Genomic DNA, 18,177 nt, shown 5'->3' with positions numbered 1-18,177 from the left:
GGATTAATGTTGAGCGGTACAAAAGTGGTCCATGATATCCTCCCAAAACATGTAGCTGAATCTGGGCAAATTGCAACAAGACATAGTGCAAATATCTCTCAAGTCATATTTGACATTAGATAAAAATTGGGTTAAGAGGTGATCCTACTTAAGAACACCACATGGTTGCCTTCTATCAACAGTGTAGGATCACATAGTCCAAGATAATGTAACGCCATGGCCGTAGTGAAAGTCATCTTACTCCACTTGCTCCTCATCAAAATTTAATAAAACAGAAGATAACACAACTTACAAAAAGACCATGGTATCTCCGGATACAGCTATGCTTTAATTTGACAAAGGATCTAGCAAGAGATGAAGTTTCAAACAGCAGCAGGAGATGGTAGACAGTTGTGCTGTATAAAGAGAATCTTCTTCTAGGACAATATGGATGAAAATAACCCATTAGCAAAGAAAAAATTGGTAAAATTCTACGTACAAGCAGCTGAGCATTTGGGAAAGCTATGAGGATGAGCAAATACTTGGGGCGCTCCTGGGATTTTGCTTTCACTTGTGTCATGTGCCTACTCGATTTCTAGCAATATCTCGGACAGGAGGATCAATGGCTAGTTGCCAAAGCCGTGACTAATAGACCAAGTATAAGAAATGGTTGTGCACTAGCCTGAAATCAAATACCAAGGAAGTCAAGTATACTGAGAAGCACACACATACTACAGTCACAAACTACGCTAGTAGATATATGGAGCAAATGAAAAATACTCAATTTCATCACTTATGCAGTATTGCAAGCATGTATAAAAAACAAATTGAAGATTCTCAAGTTCACCCATTTTCCACTGGGTTATATTCGGGAATCATGAGCGCCAACACACAGAACGTGTGAATGTATTTATGAAGAAGTACCTGATACTTGACATCATACTTCACTGGGTCTTTAAGGAAGTACTTGAACTGCATTACACAGTAGTTATTTTCAAGTTAGAACAGCATATTGTAGCCTTGGAGAAATATAATGCCAACTGCTGCAAGAATCTATAATCTTTACTAGCATCTAAGTTTTTACATTTTCTAGAATGCTATATTGTTTCTCAAATTCAGTTGACACAGAGATATGCCAAGACGAATTTTGAGATCGGCAGAGCATATATACTACTTGAAGGATTTGAACGAATCTACAAGATTTAATAACCTTATTATCTTATTCTGATTCTTGTTAAGCCAAGCAAACTCGTTTACACTCTTTACAAGCACATCATAGTAAGAAGCGATATGTTTGGAGCTTAAGTCAGAAAGCAAGCTAAGAGTAACAAGGATAACCCACTTCTAAGCTGGAATTATCTGCATTACCTGGAAAAAGACTTGTGGTACAATAAGACCTAGAAGCGCCGAAGCATATAACGGTTTACCCAATCCTAGAAGATAGCCTGTAACAATAACATATGCCATTATAAGGAAATTCATACAACAGTAAGTATTTATCTGGCTATATTGTTGTGGCCTGTGGGGCAGAAACAAGGTAACAGATGATGTGACCAGTCTTTCATCAAGTAGAGCGGTTTCATTATACACATTAATGACCGAAACTACTTTGGTTGTTTCACTATTTCTCATAAATTTATTGGAAGTTTAACACAAATCATTCCCAGCCTATCTTTATTTCCTAGTATCCCACTAAGTTGCTCACACATTCAGCCCTTCTTTTACTTTTCCCTAAATCTGATTGAAGCTACTTGGTCATATCGACTTCATTAGGTCTTCTCTCAAAAAAGCATCCAAATTGCCAAGAAAATAAATTGGTTTTCATATATGCCTTACTTGTCATCGCTCCCGTGCTAATAGTTTATATATCATTACATAGAACTGCTTATGTATGTTAGATCTAAAACTGAAAATCAAAAACTCAAAAAAGTAAAATTTACCTGCCACAGATATCTGAGTTATGTCTATAGCACCAACACAGATCCACTTTGCAGTCTCAGAGCCAAAAGCTACTGGAAGTGACTGTAGAGATTTCACCGTTTAATATACAAAAAGTTTGCTCACAAGAAAACAGATGCATATGCAGAGATTTTACATGAAACTATCAAGTTGAGGTTTACACTAGAAGGTACCTGTAATCCCATTTTTCGATCTCCTTCAACACTCTTGAAGTCATTTACAATCGCTATACCCAGCTAAAAAAATAAAACTGAAGATAATAAGAATTCATCTGTATGCAGCATATATAAAGACGCCCAGATGAGACATGAGCATCACATACACCAGCTATACTGTAGAGCAGTGTTAGAACAATAATGTCAGGTGTAAGGGTCCCAAACAATGCTTGACCAGCCCACCTGTGAATTGGGAAGAGCAGAAGTGTTACACAGCATATCATGTTGCATAGTATGGCAGCAGAAAAAGGAAAGGCATCATGTTTATACCACGATTTGGTATGTAAAAACAAGAAATTAAGTCCAAGAAGATGGCACAATATAGCTTATATTTTAACATTGGGTCAACATATTAGCTTCATATATAAGCAAGTGTGCAAACAAAATTTATTGAATCAAATGAATAATTACTCTACTGATCATCTAAAGTGGCCAGTAGACATTAGTCTTTCTCCCGAATTGGGATCTCTATAGAAGACCACCAAAGAGTAGAAAAATCTTGGGACTAAGAGCAATGTATTTTATATTCATGTCGCTTCAAATCCACACTTGCATGGATATTGTCAACATAAGTTATAAAGAATTGAAAGTTAAGAAATTACCAAGGCAAACTTATATAGCTTGCTCCAAGGGCAAAATTGCCAATCCATCCATTTTGTTTGAGCTGCAATCCGAAAATTGGCGTTGCTTTTTTTACTTGCACTGTTTTGAAGTTTGAAAGTGAAAACACTAGTATCAAGGTGAAAGATGAGATAATACCTTTAAAGGTGGAGCTGAATATATGTAGGACAGCAAAGATCCACCCAGAGCAAGGTAAAATATCACTGGAAAATTATGCCCTGCCTATATAGAAAAAGCTATTAGAGAAAAACTCAAGAACATTTGCACAAGAGAAGAGAAACTCATTTTGAAGACCTACCCACACGTCTAATAGACCAGCCAAGCCAAGGCCCCCCAGGAGCAGCACCCATATTTGTGTAATCACCTGATAATATCTGTGTTTCAACATTGGAAAGCAGACTCATTTAACAGACAACAGATTGAAACATCACTTACCTCATCCTCAGATATTGCTCCTGAAGGAATTGGGCGATAAGGCTCGTTAATAGCATCGATCTCTCTGTCATACCAATCATTTATTGTCTACAGGTTGAAGTGCAACAAATTACGTGGCTGAGGTTCTAATAAATGGTCAAATTGCAAAATTATTCAACTTTAAGTTAATGCAAGAAATACCTGAGTGTAGCCAGTTAGACAAGGGCCAGACATAATCATACAGACAACTGCTTTAGCTACATCTTCCAAGGTCCAATGGAAATTTCCTGTGGGGAAGTAGAAACAGTGAGCATACGAATTGTAACAGATGCAAGAGCATAGATGAGAGAAAAACTGATTTTGCTTATCAAGACAATAGAGTCAAGTGATAGTTAAGTTATTCTCTTGGTGTAATAGCAAAATTCATTATCAACTAATCTCAGCTTAGACATAAGTCATTGATATGTATACTATTTTAAATAAACTATTAAAGCAACCAAAATCATTACCTGTCACTGCTGCAACAGGATATGACTAACTAATGATACTATGTAATGTGATGACACGCTAAAGCACTACATAATACAGTCGTTAAATTACATTTAATGTATAGTGTTACATGTTCCATGGCAGTGACTGTAGAATTGGCCGAGAAGTCACCCTTGCATTAAGCAAACTACCTGTCGGCAGTGAATTAAACCATCCACTCAACAAGTCATCAGTATTCTCGACTATTTTTAGACGTTAGTCAGAATAGCAGGGAAGAGTGAGAAATTACCCGAGGCAGCAGCTCCACAGACTACTCCCCAAACAAGAGGAGGCCATGTAACAGGCTTAGTGAGCTGAACTCGGATTTTCCACTTATCCTGAAGAAGCACAACATTTATTAGCCAAAAGAGTATCAAAATCTACACGGAGGATAATCTTTCACTGCTAATCAATTCTATTTCTCTTGTATTTCTCAAAATTATCATCCATGCAATCATGCTGATTATAGATCCACGGCCTCATACACCTGAATCTTTTAACTTCTTAACACAAAATTGATGCTTTCTAGCCCACTCTGATTATTAGTGACTTTTCCTAACATATAGTGCATGTGAGATGCTTTGTATTCTTTCATCATACATTGCTTTGCAGTAAATACTACTATCAACTACAATACCGTCAATCATGCTGGGGCGAATAGTACCCAAACTAAATTGACTAAACCCCTGTGTAAACAAGTAACGACTCACAGTCTCCTGCTTGGCTCCTTTGATACCAAGTATCTGATTAATACTTGAACCACTTCCAGCCGGCGCCTTATCTGGTGCCTTTGCTCCAACTGCAACGTATCCACCAAATACCTCAATAACCAATTTCAACAAAAATCGCATATGCAATCCACTTCAACCATTCAAATTCTTCTTCCGGATAACTCAATCAACTCACTCTCAAAAAGAAGAAAAAGAAAAAACCCAGAAAAATAAAGTTAAGTTAAAGTCCACCACACCTTTTTCTGTATCGGTTTCAGTAGCCCTCACTACCAGTCTCCGTCCTGATACAATTCAAATGCATACAAGTAAGAGCACAGTAAGCTCACATATTACCGACAAACGAGCACTGAAACTGTACATGAACATTTTCCTGAAGCTCTGAAGAAACAAGCTTACTGTTCAAAGAAACACAGCTCGGTTTCGGTGCGAGCCGTTGATTTCGGAGTGGGTTTGCATTGGAAGATAATCGTATTGAGTAGACAGTATTGACTAACGAAACCATTGTAGAAACAAACGGGAGAGCTTAATTGCCGATGAATCTCTTGTGATAACTTTCTCCTATTTTAATGCAGCTCTTTGTCAGCTCTCCGCTGTTGTGGGCGTATGCGGAGCACCAATTCTGTGACGACGTGGCATTTCTTAGTTGGTGTGGATCAACAATTGAGTTTACTCTTTTAACACCTTCTCCAGCCCAAAGCGGAGTGCAGGCGAGCCCAATAAGTGTTATGGGCTTATGCTGAATTTAAGCCCATAAATCATTCATCTCATTCGTCAGACTAGCCCATATCTCACCAGTCCAGTAAACCTAATAACTCTCTCAACCAAAAATAAAATAAAATAATAATAATAATATAAAACAAACAAATAAATAAAACAATCCTAATATTTAATTTGGACAATTTTTGATTTATGCACCGTTATCTGTAGATTGAGTAGAAGACTCAAAAATTTGGTATGTGCAATGTAATATTGAATATTGAATTGAATTAGTTGATTCAATTTTGGTAATTAAGTTTAATTTTGGTAATTATTAATTTTTGTTTATTTAGTAGATCTTTGTCAAGATATAAAAATTATTTTAAACTTACGTTCTAAAAATAATAATTAAATTTATTTGGTTTTTAGATAATAAATAAAATGATAAAAATATTTAATATATAAAAAATATGTTCATAAAAATGAAATATAAAAATAAAAAATATATATTTTGGTATTGGTAAAACCACACTAAAGATCAAGTGGATAAAAAAATAATCGGTTATTCTTTCCATGGTTACCTTTTAAATGATGAGGTTTTCTTGTGCACAAAGCATTTACTTAATTTAATCAATGAATCAAAATCAAACTAAATATCAAAATTTGAAAAAATAAATTTGATTCGACTTTGATGCATAGCAAACATTTTGTTTTAATTCAATTTGATTGATATATCAAACTGTATATACTCCTACTTAACACTGAATACAATTATTCAATTAAAATCAAACTTACGTGGTTAAATTTGTTAGTGAAATAGCATAGTATAACTTATTTAAATTAGACAAGTGTCATATTAATAACAAATTAAAATTTAAAATCTCACTATGATAAAGTTTCGAAACTTGAACACTTACCAAAAATTATATCTTAATTCACAATCATGATCTTGAATGCGACCAAAACCTACTTTGGCACAGGAATAAAGCAGGAAAAGTATTAAATAGTGAGAGGCCGTACTCAACAAAAACTTACCAATTTTCGACACTCGCAGATTTGCTTTCAATAATAAAGTTACATATCCACAAAGCCGCAACCGGACAAGCCTCACACCAAACTTCCAATAAAGTAGCCAAAAGCCAACATAATCCTTAAAGAAAATTTATATTTATTATTACTAACAATTGTAAATAATTCTAACAAAATCCAAAAATTGCCTGATAAGAACCCACTACTCCCGAAAATCTCACTTTGGGCCATAACACCAAAAGATGTTCTATGATTTAAAACACAAAAAGAATAATTATATTTACATCCTAATCTATAATTTTTTATATAAGTTATTCATATTCTTTTGTTTAATTGTAAAATTTATAATTGATACTTGAAAAATATGGATAGTTTGTGTAGCAATGTTGACGACTATAGGGAAGTATGTATAATAGTTTGCGTAAATGATTTTGATATTTATAGCGAATATATATATAATTTTTTTAAAAATATGAGTAATTTGTGTAAATAAATTACAAATTCAAAATTATAGATATTAATTATCCAAAAATAAATTAGTGGTATTACAGTGCCCTCGCACACCTACATATCCGCAACAGTTTAACAATCGTGAATGGAGATAATGACATGTTTGGCATGAATCATAATCCATAAAGTAGGCCACAAGTGCTTATTTCAGATTATGGTTTTGTAGGTAAATATTTTTATCTGAATGCGTCTCTACAAGAGACAACTTACATCTACCTAAACTTCTGTAGAAAATATGGTGCGATTCTAAATACATTTCTAACGAAAATGAAAAGAAAGTGTTTTTTTTTAATATTATTTTAAACAATAGTTGATAAAGATATATGGAAGACAAATATAGTTAGCTATAATATTTATCACGTGATCTCTGCAAGAGATTTAATCATAGTTAACAGTGTTGCGTGTGAAGAGATCATGTGATAAATATTATATTTAAAATATATTTAAACCATAGGAGTTCAGAGCCCATTCTTGCGAGGAGACTTATCCTTCTTAGGGCTCATCAATAGGCACAACTCTCAAAATTATAGCCAATCGCTTTTGGAGTTGAGAGGGCTTATCTATAGCAACCACAAACGCAAGGCTCAAGGGATCACACTTCTTCACCTGGTGGGGGATTAATATTATAAAAGCAAGCCTTTTCCTATCCTATTCATATTCAGGGTAACACAATTTTCATTAGTATTCACATGAACGCACTCTATTGAGAAAGCATGTAATCATTTTACACCTTCGTTACTCTCTCATCTTGCGTAATCATATCTTCTAGAATTGTTTATTGATTTGAACGTTAAAAATGTATTTTTTAAGTCCTATTTTTCAGACTTGCAAGAGACTTAATTCAAATGACTCAAATCCAAAATCTATCTAACGAGTCACTTTTTGCTCACATAAATATTTATTTAGTTAATAAAAGAGAGTAACGAAAAATGAATAACTAATCGCAATTGATCAAATGAATTAAGTTTAAATAGGCATGAATAAAAACTTATTGATGATAAATTAAGTTAAAGAACGGTGGGAAAATAAATATAGTTAAGGGTACTTTAGTATAAACACATTTTGCATACTAATGCTAGTTATAAGCTCCTCCCACTTAATTAATAGTAAAAACATTTCACTTGGAATTGAGAAATGGAAATCACAGCAAAACCGAAAACTTATTTCTACTGGAAGAGCAAAAATTTCATCTTGTTTTTTAATATTGTCTGTCTTGTCGTGGTTCCCACGTACATATAATAAATAATATTTTATATTTTAAAATATATAAATAAGAAAAAATATATGTATAATCCAATATATCATATTTTTAAAAAGTAGAAAAAAAAAGCAAGAAAAAAAAACCAAATTAGAGGTATTATTGATATAACACTAAAATTGATGTTGCGGTGTCATAATTGATATTTCTGGGAGAAATTTTTTTTTTTATAATATAGATAATTTTTTAATTTTTTCGCAGATGCAGAATACAATTTAATTAATTTAAATTGTTAATGTCGAAAAATCAAATTCAGACGCCAACGGATAAATTTCTCTGAAGACATTGTTTGGTTCAATTTTACTCTCAAGTTAATTGGAAATAGAAAGAGGAAAGGGGCGGAAACGACCAAAGCCCATACGAATATAATGTGCTAACGGCTACGCTCCTCCTCCGGTTCTCTCTCCTTCCGAGATATACGGCCAGCGCTCCCCTTCCCCATTCTCTCCCCAATACAAACAAATACAGCCTCGCTACTCTTATCAGTCTTAACTAGTAGGGTTTTTCAATTTTCTCTCTATTATTTACATAAATTTCGGTAGTATACGGTTACACATTCGTAGTGTTTGTGTTCATACACATTGGAATGGACGCTTATTCGCTGCATCTAGCGATGGCGGCGCTCGTCGGAGCGTCGTTCGTTGCGGTCTCTGCGTACTATATGCACAGGAAGACCCTAAACCAGTTGCTGGAGTTCGCGAAGGCGATGGAGAGGGACAGAGAAGACGTCGCCGCGGATGCGGACGACGGCGGCGACGCGGCGGAACAGTTGAAGAAGTACTCGCGGCAGCGGAGGAAGGGGAGTGAAGGGCATTACCGCCGCGGTTCCGCATCGTTGCCGGACGTGAGGATGTTTTACGGCGGCAGCAGCGGAGGAGGTGAGATGGAGGACAAAATAAACGGTCAGGCGCACGTGGATTCTATTCCGACGGGCTTGCCGAGGCTTCATACCCTTCCCGAAGGTATGCAATGTCGGACTTACCGCTGAAAGGAATCGAGCTTTATTAACTTCTCGGGCAAATATTACTAATAGTCCTTACAAATATTTTGTATTATTTTTGTTCGTAATTTAGTTTGTGATTTGTGGTGCCAGATGTTTAAATTATAATATTCACACTATTCAAGCAGTAGTTCTTTATGATGAAACTTGTCATGAAAAATATAGGATTAGAATCTGTAAGACAAATTTCTTAATTTTATTTTGAGTAACTTAATTAATAGAATCTTGTAAATTGAATTGCTCAAATACAAAAGTCTCTTTGATAGCTTTTTGTACTCTGTATGAACGATTTTGTTCTTCAATTGTTACAAATAATTGTCTAAAAGAACTAAATTGGATCATAATATAATTAGGGACTATAAACGGACAAATTAAATATCAGGGACTAAATTGATATGAAATCTATTTATAAAGACTATTAATGATGTTTGCTCTAAGTCCTGTCTACTGAATAAGTGTAGACGGGTAAATGGAGAAGTGTTATGACATTCTGGAGTGTAATGCAATGTACCTAGCTGGAATCTGCAAAAGTTATTGGTTTAGAAATTGTTGTGAGGAGAAGTATTGTTGTGGTGAGATTTAAGGCTTGTTGTTGACTAGTAGAAAGTTCTATTCAGCTAGTGGATTGGGATTTATATGGTTTCAGTTCAAGCACAGAACATTGGCCTATTACTTAATCTCAATATCAGTAATTTGAATTTGATTTGCTGAATCATGTCGTATGGTCGTTATCCAGGAGGCATTTGAAACTCAATGGTCATTTTCAGCCGGAACCGGCTCGTTGCAAGATGAATTTGTTTCTTTCCCGGTCGGCAATAACTGAACTTTTTTAATGTATTTGCAGGAAATGGATGAGCTGTTTAGTCTTTGAGTAGAGATTGTTATAATTATCAGATCGGTTTTCGCAGTTCAGATTGCTAAGTTTCAATTTTTCCTATCATGTCAGTATTGAGAGAACAGGAAAATTAAGTTTATGTGTTTTGCGAGGTGCAAACTAAATAAAGATTACTTGTGTTGATGCCGGGGCATGGTGCACAAAATCATATACCATGTGGATCCTTTCTCTATAGTGTGAATTTTCGATATTGAACATTGGTTCATTCATCAGGAGATATTTTGTCAGAGGAATTTATGATGCATTTTCAATATTCAGAGTATTAACTGCTTTAGAACTATCTGCAACTATGTTTCAGGAATATGTTGCCGTCATTTATAAGCATGGAAATCTTTGTACTTCTTGTCTTGCTAGAGTAAACTGGTTATGCAATACTACAATAATAGCTTTTTGTTGGCAGCTGACTCACTATTGCTAATCAATCCGTGTACAGAGATTGCATTTCTTATTTATTATTCTTGTCGTTTTGGTTGATCCTCAAATTCTTATTGTTTTGGAAGATTTGGCGACTAACCCTTTTTGTTTCAGGACATCTTATTCGACCCACTTCTCCTAAATCACCTATTGCTTGTGGAAGTGCATTTGAAAGTCTAGAAGGTTCAGATGACGAGGATAATGTGACTGATGTAGCTAAGCTAGACTCTACATATCTTCTTATTAACGGAAATGTGGTAAGTGGCAGTGATACCGAAAATGCTCATACCAGTTACTCTTATCTCTGCTATTTTTCTCAGTCACACAGATAAGCACAAAAGCAGATGACACTTGTTTTCAGTAAAATTGAAGAAATATGACATTCTTTTGGCATTCTCTTCATAAATGTCACTTGTTTCTGTAACATCAAAGAAATATGACATTCTTTTCGCATTCTCTGCATAGCATTGATGCACGTATAAACCCTGGCTATGAAATCATGTTTCAGAATGTACAGAATATTAATGCCAGCGTTGAGTCAAAAGCCATGGCTACACCAAGCATGATTCGCTCACATAGTGTATCTGGTGACCTGCATGGTGTTCCACCTGATCCTGTGGCTGCTGATATCCTGAGGAAAGAACCAGAGCAAGAGTCTTTTGTTCAATTGAGAATTTCCCCCACTGGTATTGTTGTCATTGCCCTTTGATGCATGCCACTTTTGCAGTTTTCTAAACCACAAGCATGACCTTGGCTATACATTGACATTGTTTAGAGGAAGTTTCTTCACCAGCTCTTGTACTTATGTGATACTTTCTCGTACTTGATACTGCTGATCCTTTTTGCATGTTGCTGAAGCATACCATTTATCTGCAGTTTTGCCTTTTCTCTGTGTTCCATCTCAATATCTTTAATCCCTTTCTTTTCTCTATTTAAACTTTCTTCTGTTTATTATGTGAATTTTGCATGTCTACAGTGGTACTATATTGCTGTTAAAAAGTTTCTATATTGTTTAAGATATGTGGATGAGTATTTGTCATAACATGACATTATAACGTGTGTCTTTGATGCTGATTAGTAACTAAGCATCTACTGTTTGTCTTGCCCTTCTTTCTCCACTTGTCATTTCATTATGGTGGAATTTCACTTTATGTTATTCAAATTGAAGTTTTACATCTCTTTCACGAAACTTCAGTCTGCCAAAAGTGTGTTGCATTGGCCCTCTGTATTTGTTGTTTTGAAATTGTTCTATGATTGCTGTTAGAGATACCATCTCCGGATGAAGTGGAGGTCTACCGTGCTCTGCAAGATTGCCTTGAATTGCGAAGAAGTTATGTATTTAAAGAAGCTGTTGCTCCATGGGAAAAGGAAATTATATCTGATCCTAGTACTCCAAAGCCAATCCTGAACCCATTTGATTATAATTCAGAGGGGAAATCTGATGTAAATCTCTTTAAAATGAAAGTTTCTATTCTCTGCTTTCTGTGCCTATTCTTATACCCAAAACTCTTTCAAGCTTTTTCTTTTAGAATCATTAAGCTATGTTGTCCACCGTTGCTATTTTGATGAATTTAACCTCAAATTCCTGCAGCACTATTTTCAAATGGAAGATGGAGTTGTTCATGTTTATGCGAGTAAAGAGTGTAAGATGCAAAGAATTTTGATTGACTTGATCCTCCATTATTAGTTTTCATCCTAATTGATTTACTGCCCATCTTTTGCTAAAAGTTCTTTTTCTTTCCATGCAGCGAAAGAGAAACTTTTTCCTGTTGCTGATGCTACTACTTTCTTCACAGACCTACATCATATCCTTAGGGTTATAGCAGCTGGGAACATCCGAACACTATGCCACCATAGGCTAGTTCTTCTAGAACAGGTTAATGCATCTTTTGATTGTAATTTCTTAGTTGTTCTCAGTTTTTTGTTTGAGATATCAAATTCAGCTAATTAACTCACAGTGTATGGCCCCTTCACACCCCCCTCCCCCCCCAGAAATTCAAACTTCATCTAATGCTTAACGCGGACAGAGAATTCCTGGCTCAAAAAAGTGCACCACATCGAGACTTTTATAATGTTAGGAAAGTTGACACGCATGTTCATCACTCCGCTTGCATGAACCAGAAACATCTTTTAAGGTTCATAAAATCAAAGCTGAGAAAGGAGCCAGATGAGGTAATTATTTGTTAAATTTGATCTTTCCATTATCTTTTTATAATTCACTCTGTTTGTTGAACGAATAACTATCTGGAGGTATTACTGATAACAAGGAAAAGGTGGGTGGGTGGATGGAAGGCATTTAAATAGCGTTCTATTTTGTTGAATACTTTTGCTGGAAATATATGCTTTAGTATCTATGTAAGTAACAAGCTTTCATCTCTCACTGCAGGTTGTTATATTCCGAGATGGAACATATCTGACCTTGAAAGAGGTGTTTGAGAGCTTGGACTTAACTGGGTATTGTTACAGCTTTTGAGGATTGTACTTGAAAAATGATGGGAAAGCATTGGAAAATATTGTTCTACATAGTTAATTAGTTTTACCGTTAACCGAATGATTTTCATCATTCTCCCTCATAATCTCCTCTGATGTTCATTTCTTCCTTCTGCTCATGAATTGTTTTCACAGTTATGATCTGAATGTTGACCTATTGGATGTTCATGCTGACAAAAGCACCTTTCATCGCTTTGACAAATTTAATCTGAAGTATAATCCTTGCGGTCAGAGTAGATTGAGAGAGATCTTTCTGAAACAAGACAATCTCATACAGGGTACATGCCATTCTTCTTTTTTCTCTCAGGCAGGAAGGTGAAAGTTCATGCCCGAGTAGAAGATGTGTTTTCATTTGGTCCACATGTTATGAAATACATGCCAGCAATTAATGGAATATCAGTAACATGTAATCCAAAGAGTTGTGCTTAGATCTCACGGTGCTTCTTATCCTGGTCATACTTGCAACACATTCTTATCTGATGTGTGATTTTCATCCAGTCTATGTAATGAAATTACATGTCAGAAATTATTGGATGTCAGTAACATGTAATCTAGAGAGTTGTGCTTAGTATCATTTTATGATGCTTCTTATTCTGGTTCAGACTTTTGAACCTGATATCATGTTCTCTGACCGTCTTTTCTCTAACTTGTTTTGTTTCCAACAGGTCGTTTCCTGGGTGAAGTGACTAAGCAAGTATTCTCAGATCTGGAAACAAGTAAATATCAAGTGGGCCCCCAAGAACCTCTTGTTGAATTTATTTCTCATTGCATACTTCAATTTTATGAAGCCTAACCTCTTACTCATTTACTGGGTTTGGGTTGGATGGTGGGATTGACTACTTTTATATGCTCAATGAAGTTTGGTATGAGCATTCATTTTTCATGTTTTCATCTCTAATGTTTCTTGTGTCAAGGCTGTTCAATTTTCAATTCTTCTAACTGCATGCTTTCTTCAATGTGTTTCTTATTTTTTGTTCCTGTTTAACTGTGATATCCTTTTCTTATATATTCCCTTTCGGCGGTGATGTTTTCATCTATCTTCCAAGATGTAAATAAGACACTGGCAATCCAGAAGTACATTTCTAGATGTTTTCCACCTTGCACACATTCATCAATTATCAGGATACTCTTGTATGTGATCAAGTGTGAAATCAAGAGTGAGTGTGCTATAAGAGTATGTATTTCATGTAGTGCCTATGTCCATGTGATATGTTTATAAGTTCTGAAATACATCTGTATTTGCTTAAATATTCTAATTATAGATTCTGATCTGTTTTCTTGCTGTTGAACAGATGGCTGAATATCGAATATCAATATATGGCAGAAAGATGAGTGAATGGGACCAACTGGCAAGTTGGATAGTAAATAATAACTTGTACAGTGAGAATGTTGTATGGTTGATTCAGGTAGATTATATCCATCCAGTTAAAGTTGCAGTCCTTGCAGTCTTATAATCAGTACTAATTATATTACTAATGAATCAGATTCAGTAAAGACCAGAATTTGTCTGAAAATTAGTATTAAATGCTTTCAAAATCTGACGTCGTGCTTCGTGAGAGGAACAGTGGCACCACAAATTTTCGTAGAGATTTCTGGTATGCTACTTTGGAAATTAGAGATTACTTAGTTTAGGGTATATATATGTGGAAGCGTCTGATTATATAGATTGGAAAGAAAATCCTACATTATTTCAAAATACCCTAGTGAACTGTGATTATAGATTTTCTTGAGTTTCGTCACCCATGTTGTCGTTTTGTGATATTCTGACTATCTAGTTTCACATGAAGATGAATGTACAAGTTCCAAGATATCATATAAGGTACAAGCAAGGGGCCAAGCTTTATATGATTTTCAGATAGTGTTGATGACATGTATAAATAATATATGTTCTTCCACTTGAGTGGTAAGAAGGGTACTATACTTTTGACCCATGTCCTTAATGAGCATAAGAATCTTTGTACATGTACATCTCAGGTTACTCTGTTATTGAGCCTGCATAATTAGTATACTTTGGCTTGTGTATCCTCTTTTTTGTGTTGCATATAACAAGATAGAATTTAGGAATTTTGTTTTTATTACATAACCTAGGTTGAACGTGACATGATTAAATCTTCTATCATAAAACTTTATTCATCAAGATTTCCTTTAGTTTTGAGAAATGGATAGTTGCAAAGAGATGTTAACCGTTGCGTTTTGCCTTTTTCATCATGCGTACTGGCTTTATGTGAATATGTATCTTTTTCATGTGTCAGACCGTGATCTAATTCTCATTGTGGAAATTCTATTGTCTAGCTTCCGAGGCTCTACAATGTGTACAAGGAGATGGGAATTGTTACCTCGTTCCAGAACATCCTTGATAACATCTTTCTGCCTTTATTTGAAGTTACTGTTGATCCAGATTCACATCCGCAGTTGCATGTTTTCTTAAAGCAGGTTCTTCTGCTCCCTCCTTGTATTGTAATTTTGATGTAAAAGATGTGGGTTAACTATAACGTGCTCCTGAAAAAAGGTTATTGTTCTATCATCATTATTCAACTGAGGTGAATAATTTAAAATTCCAGAATTGGATTTGTTGGGAACACAAGGCATTTTGGTCTCTTTTCCTAGTTACTTTTTATATGTTCCTTTTGGATAAATTCTTCTGTTTTCTAGGTTATTATGCTCACTCTGAAATGTTTGTGAAGTGCGAACAATGTTCATTTATTTTGTGTTTCTTGGTTGCATAAATAATGCCTAAATTTGACCTCTGGTTGCACATATTCATTTTCTATGTCATATTTCAAGCCTTCTCACCTTGGACTTGTTTTACGCTACCATAGTTTTTGTACTTAACAGGTTGTTGGGCTGGATCTTGTGGATGATGAAAGCAAGCCTGAAAGACGACCTACAAAACACATGCCTACACCAGCTCAATGGACCAATATATTCAACCCTGCATTCTCGTACTATGCATACTACTGTTATGCTAACCTCTACACCTTGAACAAGGTGTGCACCTCATAACCCTTGTTGTTCGCTTAATACAAGCTCAAAGGTTCTTTCACCAGTTAATGTTTACATATTCTTTTCTTTTCCTACATCTCTCTGATTTTGTGGTAGATTATTTTCGTTGCTCTTTGTTGGGGGAAAAAAGCTTGTTTCTCTTCGAGAGAGTGTCAGTTCCTCTGCAAGAATTTGCTACTTGCTTTTCCGCTCTTGTGATGCTGATATAATGTGTCATCACTATCATGCCCTAAAGTGTATGTGCTCTAATTGCCAATATACTATGAAGCCATGTGTTTATGATTCACCAGATATCGCTAAGAAAATATTAGCATGTTATGTTCATCATAAGAGAAAAATCACTCTTTCTTGAAGAGTTGTTACGTATCTTTTGCCACATATCACCTTTTGACGATACTATACTTGATTGGGTCTTAAATACTGGCTGTTGATTTGAATTTAAAATTTGGAATTGGGCATTTTCAGCTTCGTGAGTCGAAAGGTATGACCACTATTAAGTTCAGGCCACATTCTGGAGAGGTAAGCATTTTACATCCAATTTTTATTATTTCTGGCTGCCTTGAATAGATTGCACACCACTCAGATATTGTAACATGATCAGGCTGGTGATATAGACCATCTTGCAGCAACGTTTCTCACAGCTCATAATATCGCACATGGGATCAATCTTAGAAAATCTCCAGTCCTTCAATATCTGTACTACCTAGCTCAGGCAAGTAGAAGAAAAAAGTTTATATGAGCATTTTACCTGATTATACTATGGTTTCTAAGGTCTGAATGGCTTCCGAATTCAGATTGGTCTGGCTATGTCTCCTTTGAGCAACAACTCTTTATTCCTAGACTACCACCGTAATCCGTTTCCCATGTTTTTCCTACGGGGTCTAAATGTATCCCTCTCAACGGATGATCCTTTACAAATCCACTTAACAAAAGAGCCCCTGGTGGAAGAGTACAGTATTGCAGCTTCAGTGAGTAGTAGCATCCCTCCACTGCTTATGCTTAAATTAGTGAAAATCTACAGAATCCTTACTCCTTTTGTTGATACAGGTATGGAAGTTAAGCTCATGTGACTTATGCGAGATTGCTCGTAATTCTGTGTATCAGTCTGGTTTTTCACATGCTTTGAAGGTATGCAATATTTGTAGAATTATCAATATTCTTTAGTATTGTCCTGCGTCAGAGAATATCACACCCTATGATTACATCGTTACTAGTTTTAGCTGTCTTCTGCTTTTTGTTTGCCCTCATTTGCTTTCCAGTCTCACTGGGTTGGGAACGAGTACTTCAAGCGAGGACCGGATGGAAATGACATTCGCAGGACAAATGTCCCTCATATTAGGCTTGAATTTCGTGACATGGTATGTGTTTGAGTTTCGTATGCTATTCACAGCATATTTCCTTCTGAAAAGACGAGCATGGAAAATTTTCATACAACCATCTATGCCACTACTGCAGATATGGAGAGAGGAGATGCAACTGGTTTATCTGGGTAAAGCAAACTTTTCCAAGTTTATTGACCCATGACATGCTTGCCTAACCTGAACACCAGTCTTGTTGGTTGCTTAAAAATACAGGTACTTGTATAGTTTGCATCCTTTACATTAACCCCCCCCCCACCCTCCCAAGTAGGATTAAGAATTGAACCAAGCCTACATGAGTTTCAGTTAGATATTGTCGGTTGGTAAAAGAACTGGATTTTCTTCTGACATGTCAAACTTGGATTGCTTGACTCAAACTCAGTCCGGACTAGCTTATTTCACAATTAAACTAGTGTTTAGACCCAGTTTCGATTGATTTGCTTACAACCAGATTTACTTGTTTAGTCCTCTGAAACTTTATAATAATTGCTTCTTTACTCGTTGCAGGAACTGGCAACCTAGACTAGCATTTTGTTAGTAACTTTAGTCAAAGAGCTGTATTTCGCTAACCAAGCAGTGAGCTTCTGGCTAGGGCAACAATGATTCTATTGTTGGTAGACGAGAGTCACCCGGGTCAAAGTACAAACCGACAACTGGAGCTTACTATGTCAGTGGAATACAACATTTATCTGTATGGTATATATAGATCAGTAGTGCCCTCACCTAGTTGGATGAGTTTGAACCATCCAGTGATTGTGTAATTTTGCATTAAAGCCCAAGACCAAATAAAAAGAAAAAGCAATTAATCTTCCCTCTGTGGAGATTGTGCATTCATTTGTTTTTACGAGATCATTTTTCATACCAATTAAACGATATGGTGCTAACATGGCACAGTAGTAACTCTTTGAATGTACAGTGACCAGGAAGTTGACGGAGGGTAGGCAGCTTAAGGATCTTGCGGGTCAATCGACGCTCATTCTGATGCATGTTTTGATACAAGTGTGACTCGGACACCTTTACATTACTCCAGAATAGTATGTGTGTTTCATCATATATGTGTCTGAAGAGAATAGAATA

At 35.6% G+C, this 18,177-nt stretch overlaps 2 protein-coding genes across 6 annotated transcripts; one reads left to right on the top strand and one right to left on the bottom strand.

The window, feature by feature from the left end:
• Positions 84–5,023, bottom strand: LOC105174586 (chlorophyll synthase, chloroplastic). Of its 3 annotated transcripts, none has more exons than XR_848845.2 (16): positions 4,844–5,023; positions 4,684–4,728; positions 4,427–4,515; positions 3,967–4,054; positions 3,390–3,475; positions 3,210–3,296; positions 3,073–3,138; positions 2,913–2,996; positions 2,756–2,817; positions 2,261–2,336; positions 2,112–2,174; positions 1,920–2,001; positions 1,348–1,424; positions 904–951; positions 522–661; positions 84–416 (listed from the first exon to the last, which is right to left on the bottom strand). XR_848845.2 is itself a non-coding variant. In XM_011096733.2 (15 exons), the coding sequence occupies exons 1-15, from the start codon at positions 4,947–4,949 to the stop codon at positions 599–601; spliced, it is 1,122 nt and encodes a 373-aa protein (XP_011095035.1). In that variant the 5' UTR covers positions 4,950–5,023; the 3' UTR covers positions 84–598. The 3 variants fall into 3 exon arrangements, 1 of the variants encoding a protein (XP_011095035.1); XR_848846.2 differs by having other exon boundaries at positions 84–413; XM_011096733.2 differs by having other exon boundaries at positions 84–661.
• LOC105174585 (AMP deaminase) lies at positions 8,226–17,947 on the top strand. 3 transcript variants are annotated; one of them, XM_011096732.2, is made up of 20 exons: positions 8,231–8,902; positions 10,364–10,506; positions 10,758–10,935; positions 11,514–11,692; positions 11,841–11,892; positions 12,046–12,125; positions 12,242–12,421; positions 12,636–12,703; positions 12,875–13,017; positions 13,405–13,466; positions 14,032–14,145; positions 15,032–15,172; positions 15,575–15,727; positions 16,208–16,261; positions 16,344–16,454; positions 16,537–16,710; positions 16,790–16,870; positions 17,002–17,100; positions 17,198–17,316; positions 17,608–17,947. In XM_011096732.2, the coding sequence occupies exons 1-19, from the start codon at positions 8,527–8,529 to the stop codon at positions 17,264–17,266; spliced, it is 2,457 nt and encodes an 818-aa protein (XP_011095034.1). In that variant the 5' UTR covers positions 8,231–8,526; the 3' UTR covers positions 17,267–17,316; positions 17,608–17,947. The 3 variants fall into 3 exon arrangements, with proteins under 3 accessions (XP_020553563.1, XP_011095034.1, XP_011095033.1); XM_011096731.2 differs by having other exon boundaries at positions 8,232–8,902; positions 11,998–12,125; XM_020697904.1 differs by lacking the exons at positions 16,537–16,710; positions 16,790–16,870; positions 17,002–17,100; positions 17,198–17,316; positions 17,608–17,947 and adding an exon at positions 15,839–15,978 and having other exon boundaries at positions 8,226–8,902; positions 11,998–12,125; positions 16,344–16,428.

This window comes from Sesamum indicum, linkage group LG11, assembly GCF_000512975.1.
Source record: "Sesamum indicum cultivar Zhongzhi No. 13 linkage group LG11, S_indicum_v1.0, whole genome shotgun sequence".
NCBI lineage: Eukaryota > Viridiplantae > Streptophyta > Magnoliopsida > Lamiales > Pedaliaceae > Sesamum > Sesamum indicum.
The sequence above is the reverse complement of the archived record's forward strand: the minus strand, read 5'-3'. Positions and strand labels throughout refer to the sequence as shown.

Bases quoted from the DNA above. Each gene is read 5' to 3' on its own strand.
- LOC105174586 (XM_011096733.2), bottom strand. From the start codon at position 4,949: ATGGTTTCGTTAGTCAATACTGTCTACTCAATACGATTATCTTCCAAT. The intron at 4,729-4,843 runs GTAAGCTTGTTT...GAATTGTATCAG, and splicing joins GAGCTGTGTTTCTTTGAACA to GACGGAGACTGGTAGTGAGG. The intron at 2,002-2,111 runs GTACCTTCTAGT...AAATCTCTACAG, and splicing joins ATCGAAAAATGGGATTACAG to TCACTTCCAGTAGCTTTTGG.
- LOC105174585 (XM_011096731.2), top strand. From the start codon at position 8,527: ATGGACGCTTATTCGCTGCATCTAGCGATGGCGGCGCTCGTCGGAGCG. The intron at 16,262-16,343 runs GTAAGCATTTTA...TAACATGATCAG, and splicing joins TCAGGCCACATTCTGGAGAG to GCTGGTGATATAGACCATCT. The intron at 16,455-16,536 runs GCAAGTAGAAGA...TTCCGAATTCAG, and splicing joins ATCTGTACTACCTAGCTCAG to ATTGGTCTGGCTATGTCTCC.